Here is a 13,154-nt window from a genome sequence, read left to right as displayed (position 1 = left end):
CTAAGAATGTGTTGCGAGAGGGACGGAGTCACAGCTGCTGGGAGTTGATCCCAACCAAGGATGCTGAGTTGCAAACCTGGGAATGTGGACAACTGGCCAACAAGAAATATGTAAGTGACTATACACACCTCATTCTAGTAAGACTTGTGACTACAGTAGCACTTAAGTATTGCTGTAATTCTCAGGCTAAAGAGTAGTGCCCAGCACATAGCAGCTGCTCAGTAAATGTCTGCCAAACAAATAACAGTAGTGCTAAGAGGGGACAGCAATTATTGTTCCTCAAATCAGGGGAAGTCAGAGTCACTGCCTGCCTGAGAAGCCAGGAGACGGTTTTGTTCTCTGAAACCAGAGTTGCTGAGTATTAAGTTGGAATCATGATAAAGAGGAAACACTGATGCACCTGACTTAGTAACTTTAAACAATGATAAGTTCTCACTGTGCTTCTTATCACCAAAGCATTGGAGAAAAACACAAAATGCAGACAAGGAAAGAGAAGGAAAATTTTAAAAACCCTATGTATCTATGACATAGATATACACTCTTTCAGATGATCTTCTATGCATACATCTATTTCATATACGTATGTATTTTCTTTTACAGAAATTGGATAGCACTTTTTTGGTAATTTTTTGCTGTGTCACCAGATTTTTCTCCGCCACATTATTTTTAATGACAACACTGTACGACGCTCAATGGATGCGGACTAATTTATCCATCCACATCACTGTTGCACATTAAAGATGCACCTTTTCTTTTTTTCTCTTAGAAATGATGCTAACCCATCGTGATCGAATACTTAATAAATTAAAATGATGTCTCAACAGTACAGAACTTGCACTAAGTTACTTTTCCTGAAGCAGCGATGAAACTGACATTAGCGGGAAGGAAGAGGAGGGGCTTGTGCCTTCCCAGCGCAGGGATAAGTGACCCAGAGGGAGGAACTAAACTCAGATCTGCGGTAACCGGCTGGTACCTGTGTTCTAGCCCTCTGTCTTCCTAGGGCCTGAGTAACAGCAGATACATTGCTATCAGAAAATCAGATTAATTTTTTGAAGTTAAAAGGAATCTAAGAAATCATTCATTGTCATATCCTTAATTGATTCTTGGGGTTTATGGAGCGATGAAAGCATTTTTGCCCAAGAGTAGAACTTAGATCTCAGTTCATAAGACTGCTAGGTTTCTTCTTTAACCACACAGGGGCTCAATACTTTTATAACTGAAGGCTATGGGCAAATGGGACCTCGCGCCTCAAAGCTGACAACAGCAGGGGCAGATGTCCTACATCTAAGTTCAAGTGCAACTAAACCAACTATGCAGACTTTCAAGCGGATGATCCCAATGGGTCCTACAAACTTTAATCCAAAAACCCCATCCAAACCTTGACAACACTACGCTAAGTGAAAGAAGCCAGACACAAAAGGCTACATATTGTATGATTCCATTTATATGAAATATTCAGAGTAGACAAATCCATAGTGAGAGAAAGTAAATCAGTGGTTGCCAGGGGCTGGGAGGAGAGAAATAGGAGTGACTGCTTAATGGCCACAGGGTTTCTTTGGGGGGGGGGGGTAGTGATGAAATTATTCCAGAATTAGATAGTGGTGATGGTTGGATAAACAATGATTAGTATACTTTAAAATGGTCAAAATGGTGAATTTTGTTTCTATGAATTTTAGCTCAACTAAATTGAAAACAACGACAAAGATCCTATCCAGTCTATGTCCATGAAGACAAGAGTTGGAAAGAGCAGATGGGTGAGTGGGGACTGCTTAAAGAGTTGCCCCACTGTGGGCACTCCCTGGGGAGGGCATGTGCATACTTACTTGCATGCCCCATCCTTCCCCGCCTTTGCCATTTCTAGCCTAAGGAGCTTCCAGAGAACCCAACCCCAAGGTGACACATGCCTCCTGGAGTTCAGAGAGCACAGGGGCTGGAGCTCCAGTCTCCATTCAGCCAGAGACAGTGCTGGGTGTGAAATCTACTTCTATCACAAATCTTGGGCAATTTACAAAAACCAGCTGGAGCAAGCCAAAAGGCTGTCGCAGGAGTGGAGTGCACGTCCAGAGCTGGTGGGCAACATTATGGGTTTCCTATGGACCTAGGCTCCAGTCATATGGCAAAAACCCTACCAAGAGTGCTGCCCCCAGAGTGAACTTTCAGCAGAAAGCTTCTGCATACAATGATCAGGCGCTGCAGAACTGGGTACTCCTGTGAGCTGTCCCTGAAGGACACTTCACGTGCCCCCAGGTTAAAAAAAAAAGAGTCCACTTTAGACTGGTGTCCCAGCTACACCTGATTGCAGGATGCATGCTAGAATCAAATAAGACCCAGAATAGGAAAGCCCCCCTACAGCATATAAAGTGCTATTAAAGCATTCATTATTAGTAAAAATTACTCCAAATCATCAAACTAGTGCTGTAACAATTTCTTATCTCACATCTCTAACTCCTTAAGTCTTTGATTACACCCTGAGAAATTCTGGAAATCACAGAGCTAGAAGAAGCCCTGAGATTTCATCTACTCAAATCCCTGCCCCCAGGCAGGAGTTACTGCCAACCCCAGCCAGACACTCGAAGGACCACACTTGCCAGAGCACCAGAGCACACTAGGTTCAGAATCACATCAAATGTCAATCTACCTTCTCCTATCTGTTAGAGTTATTACTGAATGGTCAAAAATACCAATAGATTATGTCATGTGGAAAAGACCAGAGAAATATCTATCTGTCCTATTTTAAACTCCTGAGAAGGCAACTCAACCATCTGTCTTGGCAACCCGTTCCAGGCTGGAACCACCCTGTCAGAAACGTCTCTCTTCTGTTTAATCTAAATCCTTCAAGTGGAGCCTCAAGCTAATTTCTTCCCATTCCATTTTCAAATAATTTGAAACACAGTTGTTTACCATCTGGCTTCTAGGATTTTACAATGTCATAGGGTTATGATAAGCAGTAAATAAAATAATGCATGTAAAACACAGAGCTCAGATCTGGCACATAACAGCAGCTCCATACATATTTATTATTACCATCATTATATGAACTAGGACTTTCAGTCACAAATGACATCAACACATCACAAAACAAGTTAAACAAAAACAAAAAAAAGGGATGGGATGGAGAATCTAATTAAAAAGAAAAGCAAAATTGTGCAGTGGCCTTCAGGCATTACTGGATCCAGGACTCAAATAATGTCCCCAGGGCTCCTCTTTCCCACTCTTCTGTCTTTCAGGCAAGCTTTTTGATGTATAGACAGCAGAATGGCAATGAGCAGACACAGGCTGGGTTAAGCCCAGAAGAGGTTCCCCATTCACTAGTTGATCCATCAAAAATCTATTCAATGGCAAGCAAGTATCAAGCCGGGTTCTAGAAGCTAAGAATAGAGCAATGTCCTAGACATAACTTTTTGCTCTTGTGGAATATACCTTCTAGCAGAAAGACCGGATCTGGCAGAAGGGGGTGAAGGGATGCCAGAAAGATAAAACATTATCCCCCACAAAATAAGGTCCCACCTTATACCATTATTAAGGTCAACTCCTAGCTTTCTCTTCAAGTCAAGTCGACACACCCCTTTCAAAACTCCTTTCCCCTCTGCAAATGTACAGAATCCCCCAGATAAGATTTTCAAATAGATAAACTTGCCTGTGGATTTTAAGTGCATTTAATTTATTTATGCTGTGGAATCTTTGCATAATGTTTCCATGATGTGCCTACAACTCTAGTAACATAACCTTCTGTTTCCATTTTTGACAGTCACTTTTCTTTTGAGACTATTTTTGCTTTAAATAGAGGTCTTTCTCCCACCTTCATAGTTTCCTGTGAATACGATGTTAGTAAAATACTGAAAAAACTTGGTGATTTATTAGTCATTTAACAAGTATTCCTCTGAATAATCTTAATGCTGTTTCTCTGTGTTAATTATTCTAACTGTAAAAAATGATAGCTTGGAGACTAAGTGTTTTTTGTTGTTGTTGTTGTTGTTGTTGTTGTTGTTGTTGTTGTTTTGAGAACCCAAGAAAGTGTGGCCTAAACTTAGAAAAATGCAACCCTGGCTTGGCCCCTGGGAGCTCACAGTAAGGAATGCTTTCCTGAAGCATTTCAGGCTGTATTCATCTTATGATAAACTTCAACTTGTCCTAAAACTGAAACTCATCTGAGTCAAGCTGCTTTCACCTGAAAAATCTTAATTTACTGGTGTTATTCCAGATTTATTCCATAAACAGCCTGACTAAATTAACGACGCAGGCAATTCTATTTAAACTTGGCACTGGCCTTGCAGATCTGTGCTACAACATGAATCCATTCATGGACAATGTAGAGACCAATTCTCACTCATTCCAAGGTTGCTTCGGAGTGAGGGGGAAGGGTTGTCTGCATTATCATTTCTCTCTTTAGTAATCTTAACGAGTTTTGTACCCTGCCCGCAACTGTTTTTCTTAATTTGGTCCGCTTTTCAACGTCCCTCTCCTTCCTGCTTCGGTTAGGATCTCTCATCAGGGCAGTAATTTATTTCTTTTAATCCGGATATAATGGACAAATGGGCCATTTGGCTCAGTCAAATCCTATCGTTAAAACTGATCTCAGAATTAAACAAAAATGGATTTTTAATCGAAAAGCTCATCAGCTCCCCCACCCTGCACCTCATTTTCCTTGGCCTCGTCCACCCGGCCTGGCACCTTTCCCAGCCTGTCTCTCACGAAAGGATGAACAGCCTCTGCGCGTATATCCCTTCTGGAATCAGTCCCTGTCCCGCAGGAACACATTTTGGGAAAAAAAGAAAAAGAAAAAGAAAAAAAGCCTGGCTCTGTTTTTCTTTTTCTTTTCTTTTTTTTAAGCTTAATACTCTTATCTTTCCCTTTCAGGCGGAAAGTCGGCTCCAAGCCTTCTTTCCTGCACTTCTCCTTCGCTAATTGGTCACCATCCCTGATGCTGCCTCCAGAATCAGGGAAGGGATAGAACTTTCCCTGGGAAGTGCGGGGTGTCCTCGCAGAGCTTTCCCGGTTCCTTCCCTCAAGCAGAGATCCTGTTGCACGGGAAAGAACGTGTCCGATTTCTCTCTCCCCTCCCCCAAATGTGGGAGGAGACAGAAAGCGGCTTCTGTGTTTATTTTGCAAACCTTTAAAACCTACTGTAATCAGTGCGGTGGAAGCCCCCTTGCTCTTCGCGCAAAGAAAGCCGAGGAGGTCGGGTTATTCGTCAGTAGACTGGCTTGGAGAGAGACGACCTGCGCGTATGCGACCTTTCCCTCCGGGCTGGGCGTGTCCCTTAACCTCCCGTACCCCATCACCCCCAGGGTCAGTGCTGGGCGCACGGACGAAATTGACAGGAGTGCACAGGCCAGTCCTCACTCCGGGGGACGCCAGCCCCGGCCTCGGGCGTGGACCCCCACCCATCGCGCCCGCGGGCCCCGGGACTGGGCGGCGGAGGCAGCGGTGGGGCCTTGGGGTGGGGGCGCCGGCCGCCGCTCCGATTGGCTGCGCCCCCGCCCCCTGCCCGCGCCGCGCGCCCCCTGCCGCGTGCCCAGCCGGCTCCCGCTCGCAGCCCGGGAGCTGGTTCCCGCTGGAGGGAGGACGCGCAGGGGCGGGGACCGGTCTCCCCGCCCTGCGTCCGACCCCAGGCGCGCGGGGATAAAACCCGGCCCGCGGCGCGCGGGAACCCGGTCTTGCAGCCTCCCAAGCGCGGAGAGGCGGGGCCGGGACCGACCCGCTGCCCGCGCCCCCGCCCCTCCGACCCGGCTCCGGGAGCGGGGCGCCCCGCGCGCGGGCACGCTACAGCCAGATCGCCCAGGCAGTACCTTCAGCCCAGCCATGAAGAGAGCCCAGGAGAGCCAACCAGAGCCGGCGGAGACGTTTCCTGCGCCCGGGGTTGCTGCCGCCGCCTCCAAGGCTGCTTGAAACTCCCCAAAGTTGCGAGCCAGCGAGAGGCTGCCGCCCGCCGGGAGCGAAAGGGAAAGGAACTCGTAAGATGCCAGAGTGACAGACAGAGACAGACAGACGCACAGACCTGCAGAAGACACCACCGTCGGCGGTCTCTCCCCGGAGCCGGCGAGGCTTCCCAGCTCTGTGAGTTGCTTTCTGGATGGGTGGCTTGCTAAGTACTTCCGTGTAATTGTTTATATGCTACGTTTGTGTATTTTTGTGTCTCTTGGAGAGTTAAAAAAAAAAAACACCAACACGTAGGATGCACCTTAAAAAAAATTGAGTTTCTGATGTTGAAACGGTTGTGTTAGAATGTAAATGTCTGTAATTGGTAGTAACCCAGGAAAAATTGCATCCAGCGGTAAAAAAGGACATAGGCTCCCTAGTGTGGGAAAAAAAAAATCCTCCATTTCAAAAGTTACTGGAAAGAAAGCCAATTCTTACTCTTAAGGGTTAATAATGGTAGTTAACTTTGGTTTTTTTACCCCTTTTTAAATATTGATTGTTTACCAGGTTCACTGGTGGGAGGCTGAGCTGGTGGAAAAGGCGCCTGGAAGAGACTTAGAGGCGACCATAATGTCTTTACGCTTACATGCACTGCCCACCCTGCCTGGAGTTGTCAGACCAGGCTGCAGGGAACTGCTGTGTTGGTTGGTGATCACGGTGACTGTGAGCCGTGGCGCCTCCGGGGTGTGCCCCACCGCTTGCATCTGTGCCACTGACATCGTGAGCTGCACCAACAAAAACCTGTCCAAGGTGCCAGGGAACCTTTTCCGACTGATTAAGAGACTGGATCTGAGTTACAACAGAATTGGGCTTCTGGATTCTGAGTGGATTCCGGTGTCATTTGTAAACCTGAACACCCTCATTATTCGCCATAACAACATCACGAGCATTGCTGCTGACAGTTTTTCCACAACTCCAAACCTGAAGTGTCTTGACTTATCATCCAACAAGCTGAAGACTGTGAAAAGTGCAGTGTTCCAAGAGTTGAAGGTTCTGGAAGTGCTCCTGCTTTACAACAATCACATTTCCTATCTTGACCCTTCAGCATTTGGAGGGCTCTCCCAATTGCAGAAACTCTACCTAAGTGGAAACTTTCTCACGCAGTTTCCCATGGATTTGTATGTTGGAAGGTTCAAGCTGGCAGAACTGATGTTTCTAGACGTTTCTTATAACCGGATCCCCTCCCTACCGATGCATCATTTAAACTTAGTGCCAGGAAAGCAGCTGAGAGGCATTTACCTTCATGGAAACCCATTTGTCTGTGACTGTTCCCTTTACTCGCTGCTGATCTTTTGGTATCGTAGGCACTTTAGCTCAGTGATAGATTTTAAGAATGATTATACCTGTCGCTTGTGGTCTGACACTAGGCACTTCCATCAGATGCTTCTCCTCCAGGATAGCTTCATGAATTGCTCTGACAGTATCATCAATGGCTCCTTCCGTGCACTTGGCTTTATTCATGAGGCTCAAGTCGGGGAGAGGCTGATTGTCCACTGTGACAGCAAGACTGGAAACGCAAATACCGATTTCATGTGGGTGGGTCCAGATAACAGAGTGCTGGAGCCAGATAAAGAGACGGAAAACTTTTATGTGTTTCCCAATGGAAGTCTGGTGATAGAAAGTCCTCGTTTTGAGGATGCCGGAGTGTATTCCTGTATTGCAATGAATCGGCAGCGTCTGTTAAATGAAACTGTGGATGTCACAATAAACGTGAGCAATTTCACAGTAAACAGATCCCATGCCCATGAGGCATTTAACACAGCTTTTACCACTCTTGCAGCCTGCGTGGCCAGCATCAGTTTTGGTACTTTTGTACCTCTATCTGACGCCATGTCCCTGCAAGTGTAAACCCAAGAGACAAAAAACTATGCTAAACCAAAGCAATGCCCATGCATCTATCCTCACTCCTGGCCCTGACAGTGATGGCCCCGCTGATGAACGGAAGGCAGGTGCCAGTAAAAGAGTGGTGTTTTTGGAACCCCTGAAGGATACCGCAGCCGGGCAGAATGGGAAAGTCAGGCTCTTTCCCAGTGAAACGGTTATAGCTGAGGGCATCTTAAAGTCCACGAGGGTGAAATCCGACTCAGATTCAGTCAATTCAGTGTTTTCAGACACACCCTTTGTGGCGTCCACTTAATTTTGTGCCTGTATTTGTATGATGTAGTGATTTAATCTCTTCATATTCAACTTCTTGTGTGACCTACAGAAATAAACAGCAGGGCAGACATGATGTGTTTTAGCTTTTGAAATATAACCAAAGGGTCTCTTTCACTGGGTAACAGGAAATGTGGTAAAGCACTTCAGTTCCTCAATGTGCCGGAGATAGTTGGGATGGTTTTTCAGAGTTTCAATTCTAGATAACATCTTAGTCTCTAGCATCACTGATCATTTCAAAGCTGGCCTGGGGGTGACATGACTTCATTATTCTTCCACTCAGGATTCTTGAAAGAAAAGTTAAATTTCACGTATTAGTATTCTTCAAAAAGATTTTGCTGACTTCGGGGGACCAGAGTTGAGTTATTTTAAAGAAAAGCATTGAGCCCTATTTCATTTTGAAAAGATGTAGAAGGAAGAACCGAGCAGCAATTATTTACAAAGCACGAAGTAAAGTTAGATTTGGGAATAATTCGGTTCATGTCATCACTGCAGACCAGAGTAAACAGACTACCCCAATAAAATGTACTGAGCAATGCCGCAGCCCATGGTGTTAGATAAATAGTACAATAAAGGCACGTTTGTTTGACTGTCTTCTTTCCATTTGGTACATTTCCTATCCTTGTACAAAAGATCTTACTGAAAGTTTAAAGCCATCATTATCCGTTGCCATAGATACGTAGGTGTCAATACCACAATGTCTGAGGAACTTCTTCAGCCTTTGTTCTAGCAGACTAATATTTGTTTATCCGCTTGTGTGTATGTAAATCTTAAATCGTATGGACTATTAAATAATCTTACTGTACTGTGCTTTGGACAGTTGAATTATTGTAAATGTATCTGTTCTGCCAGCTCCATGTTCTGTTCTGTTTGGCTATTTAAAAACATAAGTCTCAGGTGTTTTATGGGATCAGATTGTGCTACCTGGTGTTCAGTACCCTCTAGAGCAAATATCTCTCTTGGAGTAACAGTACAGAGTTCATTTTTTTTTAAGGGTGGGGGGAAAGGCTCTAAAGTGTTCCACCCCAATTTATTTATACCTTCTGTATCACATTTTACTCTGATGCCATAATGCACTTCAGCCAGGTTTGGGAGGCCCCTAAGCTCTGATTTTGGAACAACTGAGAGACCCAGAGACCTCCCCCTCATTCCCATCTCTGCTGTGGTAATTGAGTACCCGAGGTGGATCTAAGTTTCCTCAGCTATGAAGTGAAGATTTCAGACAGGGTTATGTTTAAGGCTCCTTCCCACACTGGAAGTGATGATTTCCTGCTGGTCTTAGCTCCATCACAGACTTGCACTGGCTTTCTGACACTGTACCACATCCTGATGGAGTACAGGAGTGAGATGAGGGCAGAGTAGCGTAGCACACCTCCACGGGATGCTTTGGACCATCAAGTCCAGCTCCTTCCCTTGCTCGGTGTCACAGGAAACCCAGAGAGGGTTGTGGGTTATCTAAGGCCATGCAGTGAATCAGTGACAAGGATTTAAGGAGAGCTCAGGTTCAGGATTCTTCCTGGAGAAGATAAGAGAGTCAAAAAATAGTTATTTTTAATTATGGGGATGGAGAAGGAGCCCAAGAATGAGACAAAAGAGTGGTCAGAAAATGGCAAAGGAGAATTGGGTGTGTTGTCACTGGGGCCAAGAGAGAAGAGAATTTTTAGAAGATGGAAGTAGGCAACAGTGACAGATATTTTGAGAATGAGATGAGGAGGGAAGACTAACGTTCTGCATGTGGTTTTGGGGGAAGGGTGGATACCTGGTGGAGACAAGTGCCAGGCCAGGCTCCCAGTGGCAGACATTGGTCAGCTGGGGGTTAGGAGTGAGTGAGTGGTCAGGACGTGTGCTCGGAATGGGATGCTGGGCCACTTCTCAGTAGGCGCTGCAAATTCCTTATTGCGTGGTGTTAAAAAATTACTTCTCTGCCTTTTAAACACCTCATCTGTTGGGTAAGATCCTTCAGACCCAAAGATATGACAGGAAAACATTTAATTCCAGTTCCTGCCATTTAAATAATTAGGAAGAGTTCTGGGATGTGTGTGACCTTTGAAATCATCACTCCATTGGAGAAACTCAGCCTCAGTGATGCTGTGACTTTTTGAGGGTCACACGGGTAGTTTGGACACAAGGAAAAACTCTCGAACTACTGACAGTCTACAGAAGTGGGAAGGGCTGCCTTCAGGGGCCATGATCACCCTGACCGGGAGCGTGAAAGAGCCTGGTGTAGGCTGGCAGGGAGGTTGCAGAGAGCATCTCTGAACTGAGTCTTTTCTGGGCAGGATCTCTAAGGTCCTTCAGCCCTCAAACCCTTGATCATAGGAAATGCATGCTGCCTTTGTCAAGGGAACGTGGACGGTCCTAAGAGGGGGGAGTTTGTAGAGCCTGACCTTGGTTGGTTCTAATACACCTTGCTTGGTTAAAGGATACGCTGAGCTGAGATCAAAACTAACATACAACCAAAACATAGGAAAACAACAAAAAAAATCCTGAATGCTGCGAAGCAAAGCTTTGAACAGGAGCAGGAAGGTATGGGGATGAAACTGAATGTTATATAGTGGAATTTTAAGTTCTTCTTATTTTTTTTTTTTTTTTGGTAGAAGCCTGATCACATGTATTTTAAATATAGGAATAGAACTAAATTGTACTTTATGAATTTGTCCCACTCAAAACTTTTATATAATTTTCCTTCCAAGTGATAATCTGGATTTATGTAACTGGGTTTCTCTTTTAAGCTACTTAGTATTTTTTATTACACAGTTGTGGGAGAGGTGGATACTCATTGGAAAAATCGAGCAAAGATCATAGATGTGAAATTTTCCTGGGCTTAGAGTATTTTCCCACTATAACCAGAAGATATTAGGTTCACAATAACAGACGCTGTAGCTAATGGTGAGTTACATTTTTTAAATACACATTTAAGATTTATAATCTGAACAAATGGCCTAAAACATTTTCTAACTTATAGCCAACTTCTGCATTAATCTTCACTGTTTGGCCTAGAGAGGTTTAAATATATTTATTTTTAGCTTTCATTGCTTGAATTATTTGCCCAAAAAGCATGCTTTTTTTTTTCTTCATTTTTCTAAATTGTTAATCAGAAGGGAGTAGGTGAAACTTATGGGGAGGGACCATAAAAGGGACAAGAAGACACACTGTCAGTCCAAACTCTAAAAAGACATCTAATTTGGATATTCCTGCTAAGCAGTGTTTAAACAGGATACAGCCTAAACACCCTCCAGCATGGCTGGTTTGCCTTTGCCATAACTTGCTGCTTGAATAGTGTCACCTTTTGGTGTCATCTGGTTTACCAAGTGACCTGGCAACAGGTCTAAAAGCAGGCTTATCCATGGGATCAGAGGGGACAGTTAGGCAAACAAGGGTTTCTAGCAGCCACTCTCTAGACCCTCCCCAATCAGAGATGCTGGTTCAGGCCATTGGGAGTAAGACCTGCATGTTGTATATTTTTTTTAATTGCCAAATAATTATGATTTTCTGCCTGTTTTGCTGAAATACATCCAAAAACGGGACCATAGCAAATTCTGTCTTTGGGAATGTCAAAACACATTATTATTACTTACTAATGGATTTATTAATACAAAGGAGAATTTCAGCGCTCTCTTAAAAAAAAATTCTAATATGTTGGAAAAATGAAAGAGTTTGATTCCCGGTACTGTTTATTTATTTATTATTTAATGGAGTCACTGGGGATTGAACCCAGGACCTCATGCATGCTAAGCATGCGCTCTACCACTGAGCTATACCCTCTCCGATTCCCTAATACTAAATAAACTCTAGAGTAAATTGTTGCTTTTATTTATGATTTATATTTCTCTAAATTATGAAATAGAGAATAATTACTTTGAGATGACTCAATCTCTGATTCTTTCATTAAAAAAAAACAAAACTATTATTGGCTCTTCAACAACAGCAGCAACAACAGATCTGGTTCATAACAATGAGCTCTGGGGCCTTCAAATTGGATTAGATCATAGTGAAGTGAGGGCCTATTCCGAGGATATTTGAGTGCAGATTTCAGCTACAGAGAGCAAACTTCTTAGCTTTTTCAATATATTAGAATAATATTTTTAAAAAGAGAACACTGAAATTCTTGTCATGTTTCTCTCACCCCTCCTTGCCCAGGATCGAGCCAGCCCCGAACGCCATATTTTTTATAATACAAAAGTTAGTGTGGAAAGATAATGACTAGTTTGCCTTTGCAAGTATTACTGGGTAGTAATATATAAAAAGTTGAACCCCAAACTCTTATAATAACTTCTGAATAATCCAGAGGACTGCTTACTGGACATTGTTATTTATGAATAGATTCCAGGGAGGGGAACCCGTTTACAGTGAAGATCAGAGCAAACAGAGAATGGAAACACAGACCCTTTTATAAATTGTAAAATGTGATTGATATATATGGTATTTATAATGGCTTTAATTAAGTGCCCTGAGGGGTGGTGTTTTTTATTCCTCATCCCAGAAGCCCTGAAAGATGGGAAATATCCCCAGTTACCGATAGAAAAAAGAGGCTCAAAAGGGATAAGTAATTTTTTCAGTGACTCAGTTAATAGTGATTTTTTTTCGTGAGAATCGTTTAAAAAATATCTGCGCACAGAACTCTCAAGGATGTTCCACCAATGGAGTAACTGTGTAAAGCAAGGGTCTTAAGTAAACTTTTATAAATAGGAGTGTGAATGAACTAGTCACAGCAAAGCTGGGAGAAGAGGAATGGTAGTCATTCAGACATAATAAAGGCAGCAATTATTATTTTTTTCCCTATAAAACACAATGTGTCACAAGTAGCGAGACTAGAAACCTGCCTAAGAAGGCAGAGGTCTAGGCGATGAAGCCTCTCCCGTCTGCTGTCCCTTTTCAGTCGGGTTGCCCTTCACACATGAAATTGCTTAATATGCAAAGCAGATATCTGCTTTATCATCATAAACAACATATTCAAGATTTTTTAATGAATCAATGATCAAATTCAACATTTTGTTTAATTAAAAATGATCCAAGTTTACAGCATAAATATTTCTGTTTGACGGGCCATCTGATAATTTGTTTTGAATGTCTGCAAGAGC

General features: G+C 43.6%; 2 protein-coding genes across 6 annotated transcripts in view; one reads left to right on the top strand and one right to left on the bottom strand.

Annotated features, from left to right (window-relative positions):
* The window catches only part of PCED1B (PC-esterase domain containing 1B), a 140,347-nt gene extending 134,463 nt beyond the window's left edge, over positions 1-5,884 (bottom strand). For all 5 annotated transcript variants that reach the window (XR_004324443.1, XR_004324445.1, XR_004324444.1 and 2 more), the window contains exon 1: positions 5,790-5,884. The gene's annotated coding sequence lies outside the window, so the exon portion shown is untranslated. The remainder of the gene's footprint in view (positions 1-5,789) is intronic.
* Positions 5,643-8,878, top strand: AMIGO2 (adhesion molecule with Ig like domain 2). Its single transcript, XM_006190309.2, is given in 3 exon segments — positions 5,643-6,057; positions 6,427-7,716; positions 7,718-8,878. Coding segments are annotated over 2 exon segments (1,566 nt in total). The 5' UTR covers positions 5,643-6,057; positions 6,427-6,489; the 3' UTR covers positions 8,057-8,878.
* The last annotated feature ends 4,276 nt before the right edge of the window (positions 8,879-13,154 follow it).

The sequence above is a fragment of the Camelus ferus genome, chromosome 12 (genome assembly GCF_009834535.1).
Source record: "Camelus ferus isolate YT-003-E chromosome 12, BCGSAC_Cfer_1.0, whole genome shotgun sequence".
Classification (NCBI taxonomy): Eukaryota; Metazoa; Chordata; class Mammalia; order Artiodactyla; family Camelidae; genus Camelus; species Camelus ferus.
The sequence above is the reverse complement of the archived record's forward strand: the minus strand, read 5'-3'. Positions and strand labels throughout refer to the sequence as shown.